Source organism: Labrus mixtus, chromosome 7 (assembly GCF_963584025.1).
Source record: "Labrus mixtus chromosome 7, fLabMix1.1, whole genome shotgun sequence".
Classification (NCBI taxonomy): domain Eukaryota; kingdom Metazoa; phylum Chordata; class Actinopteri; order Labriformes; family Labridae; genus Labrus; species Labrus mixtus.
In genome coordinates, this window is record NC_083618.1 from 29,425,074 (window position 1) to 29,446,633 (window position 21,560).

The window sequence follows — 21,560 nt, forward strand, 5'->3', positions numbered from 1 at the left end:
CCTTTTCCTTACAATACTTTAAAGGAAGAACATCCAACTCTTGCTCTTTGTACATCCACTCACACACCCTGAACTCCTCCTCCTGGGGTCTGTGCAGTAAAAGAGCCTCACACTAGATGGAAAAATCATTGGCAGTAATTTCATTCCTTAAACATTATATTTAGCAAATCAAATAAGAGGATGAACACATATTTGCAGACACATATGCATTCATATAATATATACATCAGTGTATATTAAAAGCTTTTGAACATAAAGGCAGAGCCAGGTTCTCCTTCAAGCCAAGCAAAGATGCCAATGATCCCCACACCGTGTCCTAAATCTGTCTGCATCCACAAAGAAATCCAATAACCCGCCCCGTTCATAAAGCCTTCTCTGTGGTATACAACGACACAACCCTATACGTGTGAGCATTGAAAATTCTGAAAGAAGTATCAATTTATAAATGTGGAGACGTTTGACGACACACCAGCGGAGTAAGTACGTCAGGCATTAGAGAAGCCTTTACATTTAAAAGCACAGCGTGCCTTTACACCTGGACATGTTGGTCGAGTGGTATTCACCAGGATGGACAGGATTGGCTTAACGTTGATGTGTGTGCATTCATAATGAGGCCTGTGCTTTAAATCCATCTTTGAATGAGCCTTTTAGACACACACACACACACACACACACACACACTGAGTCTTTCTCTGATGTGCTTCCTCGGCCTGGAAGAGGAAACATTTCTGTTCAGACTTCTCTGACTCGGCTGTCGATAGCCATGTTTGTTCTGCAGTATATTCCACTGAGACGCCGGAGAACAATGAAGGCTTTCAGTTATTTCAGCGCTGGTTTCATGTCCGCCGCTCTGTGTGTCTCATCACACGACTGTGTTTAAGGCTTTGTGAGGACGTCTGCTTGTAAAGATAGGTTCCCTTTTTTTTATCAGTATCCAACGTCTTCAGTCCACAGACCTCTCTGACGGTGAAATCAAGTAGCAGCACTTTCAATAAAGAATATTAAAAACGTAATATTTAAACCATGGATGGTAGGTTTCAAGCTGCAGTTCTTAACTCGGCCACAAGGCATATAGTCTTACAGCTTTTCAAGTTAATTTAGAGGTCGCAATGTTCACCTTTAACTAGCCGCTTATTATTAATCATTAAGCACTTATGAGTATCACATGACCATAGTCTAAAGCAGGGGTGGGCAACTGGAGGCCCGGGGGCCACATGCAGCCCCCATCAAACCTCAATGTGGCCCTCAGGTCAATTTTTACATATCAATTATTTGAAAGCATGAGGAAAACATGACAAAATCTGCCATGAAATCATGAAAACCAGAAATATGTCCATAATAGTATTTGATCACTGGTATATGTGGAGTTAAATTTGAGACATTATTGACTGTAATCGTTTTTGTATAGTACAATTTGGCCCTCTGGCTATGACCAACGTTGCACATCCCTGGTCTAAAGCAGTGGTTCTCAACTGGTCTAGCCTCAGGACGCACCATCAACTCCTCCCTGAAGAATCTGCGACCCAAATTCTAATATTCTTTCATCCGATCAGATTTGATTTAAAGGAAAAATGGTGCCGTTTTTGGAGTTTGCAGCTTCCGTCAACTGTTCATCTGACGGAGGCAAGAAACTGAACAAAACTTTTAAAAAAGCACTTGACAGACTGTTTTTCGACCCGCTTTTTTCCAGGCACACGCTCGCAACCAACTGAAACCAGCTCCACAACCCACTTTTAGGTCCCGACCCACCAGTTGAGAACCCCTGGTCTAAAGCAGTGATATGATCACTTGTAAGTTCGCACATGAAACCCCTAATACATACTGCAGCACAGTTACCACCAAACCTCCACAGACTGAAGTATCTTCACCCTAACCGCCTGTCGGTGTTTGTGAAGTAGACGTGTTTTGCCATGAGCTTTAATTGCTCAGAAAGAGGCCAATTATGCCTCCAAAATGATGGCATTACGGCTCATTGAAATACGCGCAAACAGCAGCGGAGCACAGGGACGCTCTTCGCTCTGCAGTGCAGTTACAGTCAATCATTTGCACAGGGTTAGCGGTGTCTCTGAACCAAGCCTGCAGAACCTCATCTCTGGAGAAACGCCTGCAACTGAGGATCTGTATCTGCCTTATTATCGGGGTAGACAGTTTGTTGTGAGTTTGTTTCCTGTGGTAGACTGAATCCTCGCTTTATTGCATCACTCTGACTGTGTTGTACGCATTTATTTTCCTCTATTTCTTTATGAATCCCAAACCTTTGAGTCCAAACTCTGCCTATGCATATGACTCATCTGTGGAGCGTTGCACATGCAACGGGGTAAATCATCATGTAGCGCTCAGATAAAAGCCGGCTGCTACATTTCTCAGGTTGGGAGTCAAATGTGCAGTGAAGGGCATTTCAGATAGGATGCGTTGTGCGCTTGCTGTGGAGTAGTGCGCAGAGCAGAAGGGGAGCTAGCAAAAAGCAACAGTAGTGAGTAGTCGGGAAAATAGAAGAGGGTGTGTGTTCATGAAATCCTCAGGACACGACAGGACTTGAGGGAGTTTAGGCTCGTCCAGGAGGTTTAACTCTATAATGACCGCTTCACAAGCGTGACACACATTCCTGCTGCTTAAAGTCTTTCTATGTGATTTTTCACACTTAAATATAATAGAAATCAAGTATATCCTCTGAAAATAACTCTGTGAGTCATGACTGTCTAAAATGGGTGTAACACCCGAGTCCCACTGTCTGTGATGTTTTCAGAGTTTTCAGAGTCCTATCTTCAGTTTGTTTACATCGCCAGGACGGCCGGCTGACTCCTCCCCTCGAGTATAAAAGTTGTTTAATTGAGGGACTAGAGAAAAGAAGAATAACATACTGTACTCACTGCTTAACTGTGTTTCTAGATCACGCTCATTTCAGGTAAATTTACATGCAGTGTGAAGATACGAGCATAATAAAGATCGCTAGCATTAGCATGCTAACACAACAATGCAGCGCAAGTTGTTTTGGTTTCATGCTGGTGCTCAAGGGCGACATCTACTGGATCAAAGAATCACATATAAAGCCTTTAAAACACACCTTGCACACCCAAACTGTTCAACATTTATTTTTCAGACGAGAGATATCTCTCTGAAGTCCCGGTATGTCCGTAAACTAGAGCTCAGGAAAGTGGGACATCGTTTGTTGTGATCTGATCTTTGCTCCTATTGGACGCGCCGAGGCAACATCATAGACCTCGTGCAGCGCCCACCGCGTCCTATCTGGAAGACCCTTACGGCTGCTAACTGAGCTGATGATTACAACAAACATTTTGCACAGAACAAGGAGTGTTGATCGTGTCTTCCATTGGTTGTAGTGTATTCTCTGTAGAAACCGACTTGATGATTGGCGGTATGGACATTTAAATTCAACGTTCTATTTATTTAATTTAATGACATTAAAAACGTACCGTGATTGATTCATTCTCCAAAACAGCAGGCAGCATTTTAACGAGAAACAAATAAGAGAGAATGTTCTGATCTGTCCTGGTAAATGTTTGATCCGAAGAAGCAGCGAGGAGGAATCCTAAAGAAATGGAAAGGAGAGCGTGTGTTTACGAGACAGGAGGAATTCTCTCTCCAATCCTGCCTTGATTAAAGGTCTGCCTCTGCCTCCAGCTGAGATCAAGACAGAAAAACACAGCTCCTTGTGTATGATTGTGTGTTCATGTTGATGTGTACGATAATTAATTTGTAAAGGCTTCAAAGTACAAATTATTGTGCTTAATTACGCCTCCTAATCCCTCGCCATCAATGTGTTTCATGCTGATATTCAGCAGCTTTGAGACCAAACTACAAAATGGTTGACATCAAAGTCCGGCGTTTTAGACGGGCTCAGAATCAGCCGATAATCGGCCGATGAATAGATCATTCCCCTGAGCGACTTCAAGTTCTCTTTTTTCTCCTTTTCTTTCTTTGGTCCTTTAAAAGTAAGCTCCCTGTTGATACACAGCAGGCTGGAAAGACACCGTCCATTTTTATTTAGTAAAATGAGCCAGAGGAATGTCATTTAACCATACAGCGACAATTTGTAACTTTTCCATCCTATGAGTCGTTTCAAGGTCGATCTAATAGCAAAACAACTTTCAACATGGAGATTAGCGCCTCTCTCGTGTCCACAGATCAGCTCAGGTCGCCTGCTTATAGCACTATGTAAGTTTGAGAGCGGGTCGCGGTTCTCTAGCACGCTGACGGTTTTACCATCAATGTTTGATACGATGGCTGGGTTAAGAGCTAAGCTAAAGCTAAGTGATGGAAGAGGACGAGGGACGGATGAAGCTGAGAAAAAGAGAGATATATTATTCAGAACAGATTGAGATGTAACGTTTGGCTGCATCGTTGTCTCATGTTTAGCAGCTTTACCGGCTGCAGAGCGTCGTCTAACCCTCGTTATGTCTGAGGCTCGCATACAGATAAAAACATAAATACATCTTATTGCAAAATGTTGTCTCTCTACAAGATGCTATCAGATTCATATTTGCACAAAATCCTGTAATGTACCGTGTCAGTCTTTTGGCGTTGCACAACACCGCCCCCTGCTTGTCAACAAATGTACACGTTGTCCGTGTCACATTGTCAGAGACCTGCAGACGTCGACAAGGCAATGCAAGTCAAGTTTATTTCTATAGCACGTTTCAGCAACAAGGCAATTCAAAGTGCTTCACACAGGACATCAAAAGCATCAAGACAAAGGGGAAAAGAAATGTAAAAAAAAAATGTAAAAATCACTAAAACAAACCGTTTACAATCACAGAGAAGATCAAATGTGCACATATGTTAAAAAAATAAAATACTGAATAAATACAGAAAAATTCAGCAAAAATAAGACATTTAAGTACAAAATAAATGGGTATTTAATTTTCTTAATTTCCATACTTTATTAATCCCTGAGGGGAAAATGTGGTTTACATTCTGTTATTATAAGACATGCTTCTCACACACATCGGCCCGAAACACACACGTGCACAAACAGAAGCTGTGGACATCACTAGTGGAGAGATGTCAGAGTGGGACTGAAACACAGGGAGAGTGTGAGAGCTGCTGGGAGTTCAGTGCCTTGCTCAAGGGCACCTCGGCAGTACTCAGGAAGTGTTAACCTCTCCAGCAACCAGACCAACTCATATTTCGGTCCACACCGTGACTCGAGTCAGCGACCCGCCGGTACCCCACCCCAAGTCCCTACAGACTGAGCGACTGCTGGCATGACATGCACGAACACAAAAACAGGACACTTAACTAAAACCTGATCAAAACCAGGAGACTCAGGTCGTCAATCTCATGATATATTCAAGTTAAAATCTTTCATCAGAGCCCATTTTATTTACTTTCTTATTGAAAATCTCGACAACAATATATGAGATGAAGAGTCAAATGTGCTTGAAGGAAGTGTGTGTTGAATGTGTGTTTGTGTGTGTTATTTCAGAAATACTGAGGGTTTTACATCATCAGAAATATGACTCAGGCCTTGAAAAATCCAATAACTTGTTTTGGAACAAAACTGTTTTGACACGTTCAAAAAAAAAAAGAAAAACAAAAAAGAAAAGGCGCTGATTGCATCATTAAAAAGACGAGGTTTATTATTGGCACATCCACACACAAGCTTGGGCCAAATTCGTCTCATTATGAGGAAAAATGGGTCGGCTGAGGTTTTAATAAAGTAGTTATTAATAATCCGTCTGGGCACAAAAGCAATGGAAACCCAAACACACACTCCCAACACACATGCGCTCTCACATACACACCAAGCATTGTCTTCCATCAATTCCATTACAAATGGTCTCATCAGGAGCCAAAATGAGCTATGAGGGGAGGCTGTGGAAGCAGACAGGAGGTTTCATTCCCTCACATTGTGGTCTGTTGGTGGGCTAGCGGAATACAAATGCGAAGCTGGAGGGGGGGGGGGGGGGGGGGGGGGGGGGGGGGGTGCAGGGCTGCCAGCCTGTGCAAAAAAGCATGACCTTGGGCCAGGGGCTCTGTGGGAAGGCAGGAATCTCTGCCAAAAAAAAAAAAAAAAAAAAAAAAAGGGGTCAGAGTGCCCCCTGGCTGTGGAAGCAGCATCACATTACAGGAGTGGGAATGTGACGAGAGAGGTGGGAAGTGTTTTATTCCCCCGTCATTAACTCCAGAGACTAACCCCCCCCCGCCTCTCTCTCTGTCAGCCCTCTGCTCTTATTCCTTCACATCCTCCCGCTGACGCCTGTATCTAGGTCACAACAGGGACTTACATGGCTTTGGGACCCCCAAATCCCACTCAAACGCCTCTCCCCTTGTCACAATCAATGGAGAAATCCCCCGTGTTATATAACGCCTGGGACCGGACTGTTTTATGGCCCATGCTGTTTGTAAAGAAAAAAGGGGGAAGCCAGTGACGGAAACAGGGTCCATAACTGGATCCAGCAGGGCAGAACTGACAGGAAGGGGGGGGGGGGGGTATAAATAGAAAGAATGGTGAAACATATGAATGAATATATTACTGTAATGTGATAAAAAGCTCATCACGGTAACGTTTCAATACACTAGCCATCTGGATTTAATGGGATTTTAATCTGGTCTTTATGGAGAAATTATGTAAACTAGGATTCTAAAACATTTCCAGGAACTCACAGGTCGTCATTGGGCTCCTATAGACCGCTGGGTGGATGCTGTGGAGACTCTCTGGGGGAGAGGAATCTCTAACATAGACTGAAAATGGATCTATGTGATGTGCAAACAAGTGGAGGAATAGTAAATAACACTGCACACTGCAAAACATCCTAAAAATTGGAATTCAGTGTGCAAAATGACATGCTTCTCACACACATGGGCCCAAAATACACACACATGCACACACAGGACTTATGGAAATGCATTAATGGAGAGATGTCAGAGTGGGGCTGCTCACAGGGGGGGAGCGCTCCTGTGCAGGTCTGGGTTCAAGCACCTGGGCAGTACTCCAGAAGTGACCTATTTCTGTACCGTTCCAGGACTTAAACCAGCGACCTTCAGGTTACCAGAGTCCCTACACACTGAGCTTCTGCCTCCCTCTTCATCAATTTCTTTAATTAAGGGCCGGCCTATATATAGCCTTTATATACAGCGTTGGTTGGCATTTAAATCTACCATTAACCAGGGAACAGCCATGGAGACAAGAAGAGCCATAAACCCAACCGGACAGAGAAACAGTTTTTTACTTTTAGCTCAATTAGTGGATGAGAATAAAACCATTCCAAGAGGTAAATTGGGCCCTGGTGGTCAAGTGCAAGTGGCGAGAGGCGGGCATTGGGAAAACGGAGCGAAGCAGATAGAAGTCTCATTCCCTCTGGTCGTGTGCACCAGTGAGGAGAGCGACAAGCCGTGGTATATGTCGCAGTTATTTCTGGTGTTATTGCATACATGCATTGGGGATGTGAGAGCATCTACCACAAACATGATAACATGCACTCCAATCTGTAGCGTTTAATGAACTCACTGTCATTCAGGGTTTTGGAGACAGTTCACCGATCTCCAACTCCTAACAGTTTGTGACCTTAGGAGCTCTCTTAAGGGCTATAAATCTTTGTGAACATCTTTCATCTTTACCTGAATCTAGGCTTAACTCTAAGGGAAATTCTTAAGGGAAAACATTGTGATTCTCAGAATTGGTTCTGAAACTCTGAACAAGAACGCTTTATGAAAACGGCCCCAGGTCTTAAAATCAGTATCAGCATGAATAGCTAAGTAGTTGTGCACATAGTAGAGTTTGTTTTTTATCGCTTTTGTGTTACACAACAGGAGAAAAAAATACTGATGAACAAAGCTGTCAAGTATGGTGGAAAGAGAAGACACAAGAGAAGAGGTCACACGTAAACTATGAGAGCAAAGCTGAAACTTACTTTATTACGAAGAGACAAAATCACGAGGCAGGCAGGCAGGGGCCGAGGCAGAAATCCAGGGAGCGGGCAGATAATCAATAATCATGTTTGGGAGAGATCATGAAATCCAGAACGCTTCACGAGGGGGAAAAAGGCAAACTGGCTCGGAGACGGAGGAAGACAAAGTTTGCCTTCCAGGTCCGTACTGTCATATCATGTCGTATTCAGCAGATTTATGCCAATGCATGCATGTGGGATGCAATATGTTGAAAACAGGATGTCCTACTACAGTACATCTGATCATTTTTTGCACAAATGTTGGCTGTTCTGACCCACAATCCCTTGCACAGCGGAATATTTTTTTTTCTCATATCAACTAACAGCTGTGCAAAAGTACTGCAGTGGATGTATTTAAGTTAGAACGATCTTATGATGACGTTCTATAACCCAGTTCTATGCACACTGTATCAACTTTGCATGCTTTGTAGAGCGGCTGTGGCTCAGTTGGTTGAGTCGGTCGTCCCTCAACCAGAAGGTCGGGGGTTCGATCCCCAGCTGCTGCAAACACATGTCCGATGTGTCCTTGGGCAAGACACTGAACCCAAAGTTGCACCTGCTGCTCTGTCAGCGGTGTATGAATGTGTATTTATGGGTTTAGTTACTTCTGATGGTCAAAATATATTTTACAAAATAAAGTAATTAGGCCCCGAGCACAGAAAAATAAAAATATGCACGGTCATCGGGTCAGGCAGAAAATTTTTATATTTCGGCTCTTTAGTAAAAAAAATAATTAGCAAATTTGCTCAACAGTGCCCCCTTAAAATTTGGAGGGGAAAAAAATCAGGTTTTAGAAAAAGGAAAAAAAAACAACAAACTTTCAAAACATTTATTTACAACCATTCCATTTTATATGTCAAGCTCAACATGCCATTTGTTGTAGCAGTCTCTCTTTTTGTGAGAACTAACCGGTTGTGGTCCACCACCACTGGAGGAACCGAGACATCCTTCAGTTTCCACCTCCCGCCTTTATCTTTGACTTTCTTTCTGACCGTCTCCGCTGGATGCGCGGCGTGCAGAGTTGAGCACAGGGACACGCCCCACAACGTTTCTTTCCACCGGAGAAAGAGGATGGAGTCCTTCCTGATCCACCGTATGCTGCCTCGGGGAGATTCCGGATCCAGATCGTTCGCTTTTGTTTTTCGGAAAGCCTCTTCTGTGCGCGCGAACCGTTCCGCAGGCCCACACCTGCTTCTGAAGGAGGTCGCGGAAAAGGGGCGTGGCTTGTGTTGAAGTGGTCGACAAACAACTTGTAGCCCGTGCCCAGCGCCGGGACGTCCACCGGCTCCATCACCGAGTGAAAACCGAGTTTCAGTTTTTCTTTGGTCTTTTCCTCGTGCACCAAAAAGTCCCACGTATACCCGTTCATGGAGTCGGCCAAAACGAAGAGTTTGTATCCCTCGCGGACCGGCCTGTCTCTCGTGAACTGCTTGAGCCCGGTGCGTACTTTTGAGGCCACCAATCTCTCATCGATTGAAATGTTCTGTCTGGGGTGATAGTTCCTTTTACAGGCTTCCCTCATCTCCTCATAGATCGGCTTTATTTTACAGAGGCGATCAAACGCCGGCGTGCCGCGCTTCTCCTCATTCGCAGCATCCTCCGTCAGGCTGCTGAGGTGAATGGACCTATGACCGGTCATCACCCAACTCGGGAACAGGAAGCTGTAAATTTGACCCCCTCGCCAGTAATCCCTATACGAGTCACACTTAGCTACACCCATGTATATGATTAACGACAAGAAGGAATACATCTCCTTGAAGGTCAGGTCGTCCCAGGGGCGCGAGGGTGTTGTGAGGTGAGCTTTAGCAAAGTCGTTTGTGTTTTGAATTATTTTCTCTAAAACAGAGTCGGTTACAAAAAGTTTGAAGAGGTCCAGAGCTGTGTGAGTGTCTGACGGTGTGAGCTGGGGTCCCGGTGTTCGTGATTGTTTTCGCGCCTTGTTCCTGGTTTGGGCTAGTAAGCGACCAATCGGAGCACCGGATCTCCGTGTGGGGAATTTCATTGGCTACAAGAAACGTCAGTCAATTGGCTGGGGCTGGAAACATCTAAACAGAGGCTCTCATTGGCTGTTGTGACAGTGAAAGGCGGGACCTCAGTGTGGTATTTATTTAGCAGACCGCTCCTGCTGTATGTTTCTTTTCTTGTTGTTTTTTTTCCCTGTTATTTAATGTTGATATTTTTTTACAGTTGTATTATTCCACATGTTTTAACTCAGTCTTATTTTTATTTTTTTATACTGTAAGTATGTGTGATGTCTATAAAATACTAGAAACATCTGTACATGCATTTGAATGTGTCAGATTTCATTTGATCAAATGAAGTAAAGTAACAGCAGATGCAACCAAACCAACAACAAAAGAATTACATTCCCTTTACATTTTTATATTTTATATTTTTGTGAGTTATCTATACATGCCTGAAATTAATTCCTCAGCTAAAGAATTACAAATTACACTTCTGCATTAGTTTCATTTTTCAACTTTTTCAAAGACTGAAAAAATATTTTCATGTTGTTTTTTAATGCGACAAAATGTAGAGTAGGCTAACTTTCAAAATCCACATTTCTTTAATCAAAATACTCTTACACTAAAGATCAACCTCTTAGTTCTGCATAAACACACCAAACTTTACCATGTGATACAAAGGTACACGCTTTGTAACTAACCACTCATGGATTTTGTCCCAAATATGCTTCAAAATGTTCCAACCATAGAAAAGATGTTCAACAACACCATATGCACACATACTTACAGGTATATATTACCTACACTCTGCAGAGTCTGGTCTGCTGCTCTGATCCTTCTTAATATGCAAAAGTGAAATGTTGTTTGCGAGCATGTGATCGGTGGGAGCCAGCTCCCCATTGAGAGCTGATTTCCTCTTTACTCCTCGATGTTCTTATTTAATACACTGCAGAATAAAGGAATTGTCTTTTCTCCTCACTGCTCAGCCACAGGCACATCGTGCACTGACTCAATGCTGTGTCATGGGTGTGTGTGCCGTGCGACCAATCAGATGCGATGACAGAAAATCTTCAGGGGGGAGGGGAGGGGGGGGGGGGGGTGACGATGTTCAGAGCACTGAGAGAGGGGAGGAGAGCAGGCAGTGAGGAGACGATGAGTATCAGTCGCTAAAGGAGTATCTGGATTCAGTTTAACTCTATTGAGGCCCTAACCTCTTCCTAATCCAATGTTTGTTAGTCCAAGCAAGAAGACTATCTCAAACAATCATTCCCAGACTGTGTAAGAGAGAGCGTGCGTCATTGTAAGAAAGGGTTACAATCGCTACAGCAATTTGCCCTATAACTGACTGCTGGACGTCCAGAGCCACCACACCCCTCATGTCAGTCACTTCTTTGAAAATGAGTGTTTGTGTCTTTTGGACTTCTTGTTCTGTGGCCAGGAGGCGTCAGACTGAAGCATGTCCAAAACACTTTGCAAAAAGGGAACAACACAACTGCACTGATGAAAACGAAGATGCAAACACTGCAACGGATATTTTATAATGTTTGTGTTTTGGCTTATGGTGAAAACCCTGCTGATGCATGTACCCAGACAAGACCATAGCATTCATTCCATTTTGGTTTTTAAACCTGAAGAGGGGGCATATCACTCCTGTCCTATAGCATTTCTTCATTGGCTCCCAATACGCTTCATAATCGATTTTAAGGTTGCACTGTTTGTTTTTAAAGTCCTGAATGGCTTTGTCCCCCCTCCTTAGCCCCTTCACTTTCTCTGGGCCCCTTTAGATCGTCAGACATGTTGTCTCCTGGCTGTCCGAGAGGCAACTTCATGTTTCATGACAGCCCCATAAAACACCCTTTATCTATTTATTTACCTGTCAATAAAAGATCAGGAAACCTTTATTTTTCTGTACTTTTCTAACCAAAAGTCAAGTCATTAAGACAGTTTCTATGAGTAACACTGAAATATTTTATTTTGGCTCTTTTACACCAGATGAACATGACCCAGTAGTTTATATTTGAGCAGTTATAAGGTCAGAGCTTTAGCACAAGCAGGGCAAAGGTTGGAAACTGGATGACTACTTCTTTTTCAGATCATTTTATTGAGTTACAGCTCGAGCTCAAAGGTGATCGTGCTTTTACAGTCAAAGCCCCTGAACTGTGGAACAGCCTCCCCGCTTCCATCAGGTCTGCACCCCCTGTTGACTCTTTTAAATCCTGTCTCAAAACGTTTTTTTAATATGTTAGCGTTAGCCTCTGGTCCTGAATAGATCGTTTCTTTCAGGGTTTCCTTTGTTGCTTTCTTTGTTCTTGTGGATGTTGTGAACTCCTGTAAATAGTTTCTTTAATGTGCAGCACTTTGGTCAGCTGTTGCTGTTTTTAAATGTGCTTAATGAATAAATGTGACTTGACTGTAAAGCAGCATTATGATGACGTATGATATATGTTTATTTATGCAATGAGAACATGGAAGTGTACAAACAGAGTTAAAGTTGCACATCGGGCCTGTAGACGACACACTGATGTGATTCCTGTTTGTTTACCAGCGTCTGCTACTGTACCACCACGAGATGTTTACATGAAACCTTTTGATTTACTCGATCTTCGCCTCCATCTGTGTGGGAGCAGGAGTCAGCTGGAAGCGTGATCTCTCCACAGCAGCGTTATAGTGTGAACAGCAACACCCACATCTGACAGCACTCGCTGCCTCCTCATGAAAGCTCATCAGACGCACGTCAGATTCTCTGCACGGTCGCGTGGTGCGTCTGTGGTTGATGCTATCTGGTTACCTCTGAATAAATGGTGGAGATTACAGGAGATGTGTGGAGAATCACAGCGAGGCGAGGTGAAAAAAACGTATAATTAAGCAAGCTCAACTTTCAAAATAAGAGTGTGTGCTTGTTATCACTGAAGGTGCCCCATCTCATATTTTAACATCTGTCACATTATTACATTTATATCATTTTATTGTCTTTCCATTAATGTTTACATGCATATATACAATTTTTTTCTTTCTCTAACTAAATTTTCATTTATTTTTAATTAATTAATTTCTTTATATTTTTGTTTGTTTTCTCGCTACTCCCCACTAAGTTCCGCACTTTAATGCATTACGCCGTCATGAACACATTCACACCTTTCTAACACACTACCTGAACCTAAAAATCATTGCTTGACTTTCATCTCATTTAAATGTATTTGTCTGTATTGTTGCTTATGTTTTGCTATTTTGTGTTTATTTTGTCTGTTTTATTTATTTTCTTATTTTTTTGTCTTTGTTTATTTGCTTTCGCTTTAGTTGTCATGTCTATAAATTCCTGTTTCACTTTGTTCATCTTATCACCAATAAAAAAAAAATATATATATATATATTAACATCGGTATATCGATATCACACACATATTAAAGTTATACCAAAGTCAGTGTAAATAATTTCACCAAATGGCTCTGACACTAAATTTATGGAGATCCTCTTGCAGCCTGTTCACTCGATGTTACAGCACATGATCCCCCCATGCACAAATACAAACATTTAGTACATCTGTTGAAAACATTTGGGAAATGTGGACCAATAGGCAGCGCTTGCCACCATTACCATGAAAACACAGAATGATGGAAGATAGTTTGGAAATTGGTGTTCAATCCATGGAGATACTAATGTTTAAAAAAGACATTTATTATTTATTTAACCAGGAAAAAGTCTCATTGAGATTAAAAATCTCTTTTACAAGAGCGTCCTGGCGAAGACAGGCAGCAGCACAATCACAGGGTTTCAGACATAAAACACATAAATACAGGAATCACAAACAGAACCGTTCATCAGAATCTGTCAGAAGTCGTCAGCAACAAAGCGATCAAAAAGGGGCAATACGAGTTAGCTAAAACATCTACAGTCAGATATTTCTGCCTCCAGATCGTTAAGACGACCTTTAAAAACATTCAAGGGAACCAGCTCCCGAAGATTTTTTTTCTCAAAATCAATGCGTTCAGATGTTCTGGTGGCACTGGACCAGTCTCTGCCTCTTGTTGTTTTGCGATGTGACGGTGTTAGCGGTTATGCATCCTCCCCTGAACTGCTTCTACCTCTTGAACAAAGTGAAGGGTATGATTAATCCAATGGGCCTACTTTATCTTAAGTGTGATTCTGAGTATCTCCAGCGATCAAACTGCTTATGAAATCTCCGGCTGATAAATTTCTCCGACTTGATTAAAAAAAAAAAAAAACGAGACTTTAGTGATGTAATAAAAATTCTTTAAAGAGAATAAAGCATCAGAGGATTAAAGTCCAAAAGAGTCTAACATATTAAAACAAGTCTCTTCTGAAAGTGATCTGGTACCGCTTCTCAAATGAGTCTCTCAGATTAGCCCCGCATGTGATCGGAGATAGATGGCAGGGATGGCTGCATGTTCATGATATCTTTATTAAATCACTGATCCAAAGAGTTCTGGTTTGTAAAGCTGGGCTGAGTGGTTTCACACACAAAGAGAGAGGACACTTTATGAGGTCGGATCATATTTAAAACGAGCCATGGTGAGTTTATAAGGGTGAGCTGATGGGCTGGAGAAGGACAGGCTGTTACCCACCTAATTAAACAAGACAAGACCCGGGATTCTCAGGCTGTAAATGGGGGGCAGAGATGAGTTTTTAGGTGTTAATATGATGATGAGCATGGCTGTTTTTGAGCATGAGAATCATCCTTGACCTTTGGGAAAGAGATGTGCACCTCAGAGATGAGCTTTCAGGCTGGCTAAATGTTGTCCTTCAAATGAAAAGTGAAAGGAAATTCTCTTCACTCTATCCTTAAAAATCAAAAATGTGTGATTCAACCAATTTGTTAATGGCCTCCTTTTGGTGTCCAGTACAAGAAGAAAGTATTTGTGTTCAGGTCTGTTTTTTCCCTTCCAACACAAGGTTGATTTATCGGTAAAAAATATTTATTTTTTGGGCATTTTTGAGCCTTTATTGGAGAGATAGGACAGTGGATAGAGTCGGAAATCAGGGAGAAAGAGAGTGGGGAATGACATGCGGGAAAGTAGCCACAGGTCGGATTCCAACCCGTGCCACCCGCCTGGAGGACTACAGCCTCCATACATGAACTGAGCAGTTCTTTTTCATCTTTAGGGCGACTGCGGCTCAGCTGGTAGAGTCGATAGTAATAATAATAATAATAACTTTATTTATATAGCACCTTTTAAAAACACAGGTTTACAAAGTGCTTTGACAAACAGCAAAAACAAAAACAAACTAAACCAAACACAGAAGAACATAAACAACAGCAAGAACATAACAAATGCAAAATACTAAAAATAATTAAATACAATTCAACAGAAAAGAACCCAAAGTGCACGATACCCAACAGACATATAGAACCCGACCATCACAAGAACCATCATAAGAACCATCACAAGAACCATCACAAGAACCATCACAAGAACCATCACAAGAACCATCACAAGAACCATCACAAGAACCATCGTAAGAACCATCACAAGAACCATCATAAGAACCATCATAAGAACCATCACAAGAACCATCACAAGAACCATCACAAGAACCATCACAAGAACCATCACAAGAACCATCACAAGAACCATCATAAGAACCATCACAAGAACCATCACAAGAACCATCATAAGAACCATCATAAGAACCATCATAAGACCCATCATAAGAACCATCATAAGAACCATCACAAGAACCATCATAAGAACCATCACAAGAACCATCATAAGAACCATCATAAGAACCATCATAAGAACCATCACAAGAACCATCACAAGAACCATCATAAGAACCATCACAAGAACCATCATAAGAACCATCATAAGAACCATCATAAACACCATCACAAGAACCATCATAAGAACCATCATAAGAACCATCACAAGAACCATCACAAGAACCATCATAAGAACCATCACAAGAACCATCATAAGAACCATCATAAGAACCATCATAAGAACCATCACAAGAACCATCATAAGAACCATCACAAGAACCATCACAAGAACCATCACAAGAACCATCATAAGAACCATCATAAGAACCATCACAAGAACCATCATAAGAACCATCATAAGAACCATCACAAGAACCATCACAAGAACCATCATAAGAACCATCATAAGAACCATCATAAGAACCATCACAAGAACCATCATAAGAACCCAACAACACGAGCTGAGACCAAGAGGACCAAAGATTTAAAAAGATGTAAGAAACTAAAAGAGCTAAAAGCAAATCAAAAGATAACAGCAATAAGAAGGTAAGAGCAGAAAAAGAAATAGAAACAAGTGAATAAATTATCAAAAAAAAAAAAAATGTAGTCTCTCTGGGGGTTCGATCCCAAGCTCCTGCAGCTACATGTCCGATGTCTAAGCCTTGAATAATTAAACCTGTCCAATGCCAAATTCTCTTATTACATCTCTTAATATTCATTTTAAGTTGTTTAAATTCAGAATGTTTGTCCTCTGAATCCAAAAAGATTCCTTCTAATGTCAACTCAGTGTCTCCCACCAAACCTTTTAAGACCTTGCTGAATTTGAATGTGTTTGTTGTGCTTTTGTTTCCTCCAGGAGGCCATCATTTCCCCCGTCTCCCCAGATGTGCTCTACTTGTTCCGAGTCCAGGCCGCGTGCATGAACGACATGCGCAGCGACTTCAGCCAGAGCATGCTCTTCAGAGGTAACACACACACACACACGCGCACACACACACACACACACACGCACGCACGCACACACACACACACACACACACACACACACACACACACACACAGAAACACACCTCACATGCTCATAGATTTCTGCCACATTATCTTGAATGTCATCATACATTTCAGTATGTGTGTCTTTAATGTACACATGCCCTCTGTCGTCATGGTGCACACATATTGTCTTTCATTTGTGCACCAGCGTTATCTGACGGTTTTGGATTCCTTTCATCGTGATATTAAATCTTTCATACTCTGGGTTTTCACGTTATTAATGTGAGCGCGTATTGACAGCTGCAGGCTAAAAGAAAAACAGCAGAAAGGAAACAAATAAAAACTAAAGGGGGGAAGCAGCTGAGAGGCAGCGAGGTGCACTCATTTCATCTAACCTCATTTAGTTTATTGGTTGCCCCATTAAGTATTCAGCACCTTGCGTTTATATTCTGCCATGCTGTGATTAATGTTCTTACAATGCACTCACGGATGCCTCTATAAGGAAGTGTTGCATGGTTGTCTCTCCTGTGTTTAACTCTAATAATAATCCCCTGTTGTTGTTTTGTTTTTTTCCCCTTCCTGCGATTAGCCAACACCACCCGGGTCTTCGAGGGGACGAGGATAGTGAAGACTGGAATGGTAAGGGAGTTCAGAGTTGACTCACTGCTGCTGTCTTTTCAACTTGTATCCAGCAGAGAGCAGTGTCTGTGTTAGCTTCGTGCAGGACAGGAGGGACTCAAAGAGAAGACGTCATGATGAGAGTGGTGCTGAATTCACTTCTTTAAGATCAGTTTTGCATGAAGAATACAAAGTTCTGACACAGTGAGTGGGTGAAACATCAGATCATCAAATAAAATAACTAAAACATCCCACAATTCTTGAAAATATCAACATTTCGACTGTTATTTTGCTCAGTTGCATCCACTAAAAAGACCTGAATTAAATAGGTAAAACTAAATAAACGCTGATGTTAGGGCTGGTTGTGCCAATTGCAGGTTTCACATGTTTCAAAAACAGTGAATAAAAAGTTTTAAATGTATTTCCTGTTCCCTGTGTGAGAAGGCCCAAATGTTGTGATCTGTGACACCTCAAGGCCTCAGCTTGCTCCAGAGAAACCTTTGAATCGACTATCCTCAGGACTTGCTTAAGGTCTGCTAAGAATCACAGTTTTTAACTTTAATCTCTCACTCTGCACACGCTTCAGATATACTTGAATTGCAGAGTTCCTAAAATGTTTCATATTGAGTGATTCTTTTCTTCGTAAGTGGTTTAAACCATCGAACACCTGAAGGCCTGAGGAGGTTACAAAGAAGCAGATCAAACTTCTCTCCTCAGGACTTGCCATTGGTCTGTTTGAAGATCAGTTTGTATTTTTTGCTACGTGCACATTTTAATATTCATTTTAGATTTAAAGGGGTGTCTGTTTGGCTCGGTTGATAGAGCGGGCGCCCCGTTCAGAGGCTCGCACCGGTCACAGGATCTACTCCCAATCCTGACCCTGTTTGGTGCAGGTCACCCCCCCTCTCTCTCTCTCCCCACATTACCCATCTCTCTATAGTTGTCCTATTGAATAAAGGAGAAACAAGCCCAAGGAAAACAAATTAAACAATTTTTGATTTTTAAATGTGAATGATTCTATTCCTGACTTTTGAAACCTCCAACCATTTTGACCCCTTACACCTTAACGATAAAGAATGCACAAATACATTTTGTCTCTTATGTATTTTGCCAGTCTTGAAAGAGAGAGAGCGAGAGAGAGAGAGAGAGAGAGAGAGAGTGTTGAACGTAATATGGGAAAGTAACCCCCGGGTTGGACTTGAATCAGAACCGTCTGCTTGAAGCAGCCTCCGTAGGTGGTGCATAACCTAAACGCTCTGCCATCTGGAGCCCTGTAACTTTTCTTTTAATGATCAAAATTTGTTGTTCAATATCTTACTCCATGCACTTTCAATAAACTCTTAACTTGTCAGTGGACCCAATGTTTCAGAGGATGTGAGTCTGTTAACCACTTAAGGCCACATTATGTTTAAAAAGAAATCGTTTCTTTGACATGTTGTTCTTCCACCTTTAAAAGGAAATATTGGTGTTTGTAATGGCCACACGGTCAGAATCAGTCAGTTAGTAATCTCTATTTGCAGATTAGACATAAAACTGTAAAAATCTGAGTACAGGGGTCTGGATTTTCAGCATGGGTCAAGTGTTGACCAATCACGTATAAGCAGCTTTGGTGTGTGCAGGGAAAACAGGTAGAACGTTATCTGACAAACCTGCTCCCATCAGCAGTATTTCTGATGATGATTTATTCGTCCCAGATTTGAACAGATATCTGCATGAAAGTGCAGCTAACAATCTTTTAGATCCCCTGACCACCAAATGCATCAGAGGCCATCGATCCGACCTCCATTCAGCCAACAAACATTTTTAAAGTCACTTTGTTCTCCTCTTGAAGACAGACCTGATAAATGTTGAAGTTAAAGTAATCTGCATCAAGATGTTGTTTTGGCAAACCTTTAAACGAATGACACGGGACACTGCCTCGTTGAAACACTCACAGTTTTTGGCTTTAGTGTGAATATGTGAATTCTGAAGATGTTTAACCAAAGTAAGCTTTTCCTCCTGAGATTGTTTGGAATTCCTGAATTTACACTAATCATAAAAAGTTAGAGACTTAAAGAAATTGCCTGATTTCTCTAGTCCTTCAATAACTTGGCCATCCCTTGGATTCATTTCAACTGCTAACCTAAATCAGAAGTCAGTGGACCAATACCCTCAAGGGTAAACACTTCAATTACAACACATAATCTCATGTTCTAATCATTATTGTTTTCTTTCTTAGCCGACGGTGTCTCCAGCGTCCTCCGCAGACATGGCTCCCATCTCCTCTGGCTCTTCTACTTGGACCTCCTCAGGAATCCCCTTCTCCTTTGTCTCCATGGCGACCGGAATCGGCCCGTCCTCCAGCGGTAGTCAGGCGACGGTGGCGTCTGTTGTGACTAGCACTCTGCTGGCCGGCCTGGGCTTCAGCGGCGGCGTCATCTCCTCCTTCCCCAGCTCCGTATGGCCCAGCAGAGCTCCGACCCGTAACCCCGCCTCCGCCCGCCAGACCGCCGAGCCCACCGAGCCTGCCAAAGATGCCGCCGCCTCTCCTTCTGCTGCCGCGACGACCTCGGCCAGCGATAACGGAGAAGCGGCGGGTGAGGAGAGAGAGAACAGCAAGGGTCAGGGAGAGGATGGAGAGAGGGAAGGGGAGGAAAAGGAGGAAGAGGAGGAAGAAGATGAGAAAGATGAGAAGAAGGGAAGGAAGCGATCAAGAAGTGAAGGCAAGGAACGGAGGAAGAACAACAGCGCGGAGGTGAATGAGCCGACCAGCCAGACGCCGGACGCCACCGCGAAGGAGAAGAAACAGACTGAACCAGATCCGTCTAACATGCTGCCTGTTGTGGAAGACCAAATGGACGTGTATACCCATAATCCACTGGACTCTAACTCCACCATCACCACGGAGGCAGATGATGATATGGAAGCATACCCTGCACTTAAAGGCCCGGCAGCAACACTCAGATCCAGCACGGGGCGCAAGAAGCAGTGGCCTTTCTCCATCCATACCGGTAAGTCGACCGTTATTAGCTTTGATAATTTTGTAGAGCAACAAGTTAGGATTTGTTGAATTGCGTTTTCTTGCTTGCACCAGTGGATCACTTGTCGGGAGAAATGTTCCAACTCATTGTGTGATACCTCCTGCAGCTTTGTGAGTCATTTATCCATTCATAGTGCCCTGATTGAGGTATGTATCCCCTTAGATCAGGCATGGGCAAACTACGGCCCGCGGGCCATATACGGCCCGTTGGGCTTTTTAATCCGGCCCGCCGAACTTGTCCAAATTATATTATTATTAAATACAATTTTATTATAATTAAACCTCCTTCGTTTTCCCCTGTAATGCCCGCGTTTCCCCAATAGATGGCGCACTTCAGAGTGTGGTGTATTACGCCCTTCTTCACTTTTTCGCTTTGCCCTATGAACCCGTATGAGCCCTTCTGTAAAAATGAGCAGATCAAAGAAAAGAAAAGTGGACAGTGAATGCCGAGTGTTTAATACGGAGTGGACAACTAAATATTTTTTCACTGAAGTCCGATCAAAGGCTGTATGCCTGATATGCCAAGAAACTGTCGCAGTTTTCAAAGAGTACAGTATCAGCCGTCACTTTGCAACGAAGCATGCTAACTACGCTAGCAAGCAGTCCCCGCAGGAACGGTTCAAGATTCAAGAGTCAACTACCAAGGCAAGTTTTTTGCTGGCATTCAAATTAGCAAAGGCTAGCAAGCCTTTCTCCGAAGGCGAGTTTTTAAAAGAATGCGTGGTAGAGACAGCAGGTCTCTTGTGTCCGGAGAGCCAAGGCCAGTTTGAAAAAATCAGTTCATCACGCAGGACTGTGACTCGCCGTGTGGAACTGATTGACGAAGATATAGCCAGCGAATTAAACAAAAAGGCTGAGTCCTTTAAGTTATATTCACTAGCGCTGGATGAAAGTAATGACGTAAAAGACACGGCTCAGCTCCTCATTTTTATCCGAGGGATTAATGACAGTTTTGAGATAACGGAGGAGTTTTTGACCATGGAGTCCCTGAAAGGAAAAACACGAGGAGAGGACTTGTATAACCAGGTGTCTGCTGTCATCCAGAGAATGAAGCTACCTTGGAGTAAACTTGTCACAACGGATGGATCGGCAAATTTAACTGGAAAACATGTTGGGCTGCTGAAAAGAATCCAGGATAAAGTGAAACCAGGATGTTATTTTCCTTCACTGCATCATCCATCAGGAATCTCTGTGTAAGTCTGTATTGCAGCTTAATCATGTCGTGAATCCAGTTGTAAAACTTGTTAACTTTATACGAGCAAGGGGACTTCAGCATCGTCAGTTTATTACGTTCCTGGAGGAAACTGATGCGGATCATCAGGACTTACTGTACCACTCTC

At 42.6% G+C, this 21,560-nt stretch overlaps 1 protein-coding gene across 1 annotated transcript in view; it reads left to right on the forward strand.

Moving 5' to 3' along the window:
- Positions 1 to 21,560, forward strand: part of ptprga (protein tyrosine phosphatase receptor type Ga) — a 426,424-nt gene that overhangs the window by 362,978 nt on the left and 41,886 nt on the right. Inside the window, exons 10-12 of the mRNA XM_061041506.1 lie at positions 16,450 to 16,558; positions 17,173 to 17,222; positions 19,420 to 20,191. Of these exons, the coding sequence (XP_060897489.1) occupies positions 16,450 to 16,558; positions 17,173 to 17,222; positions 19,420 to 20,191 (931 nt within the window). The remainder of the gene's footprint in view (positions 1 to 16,449; positions 16,559 to 17,172; positions 17,223 to 19,419; positions 20,192 to 21,560) is intronic.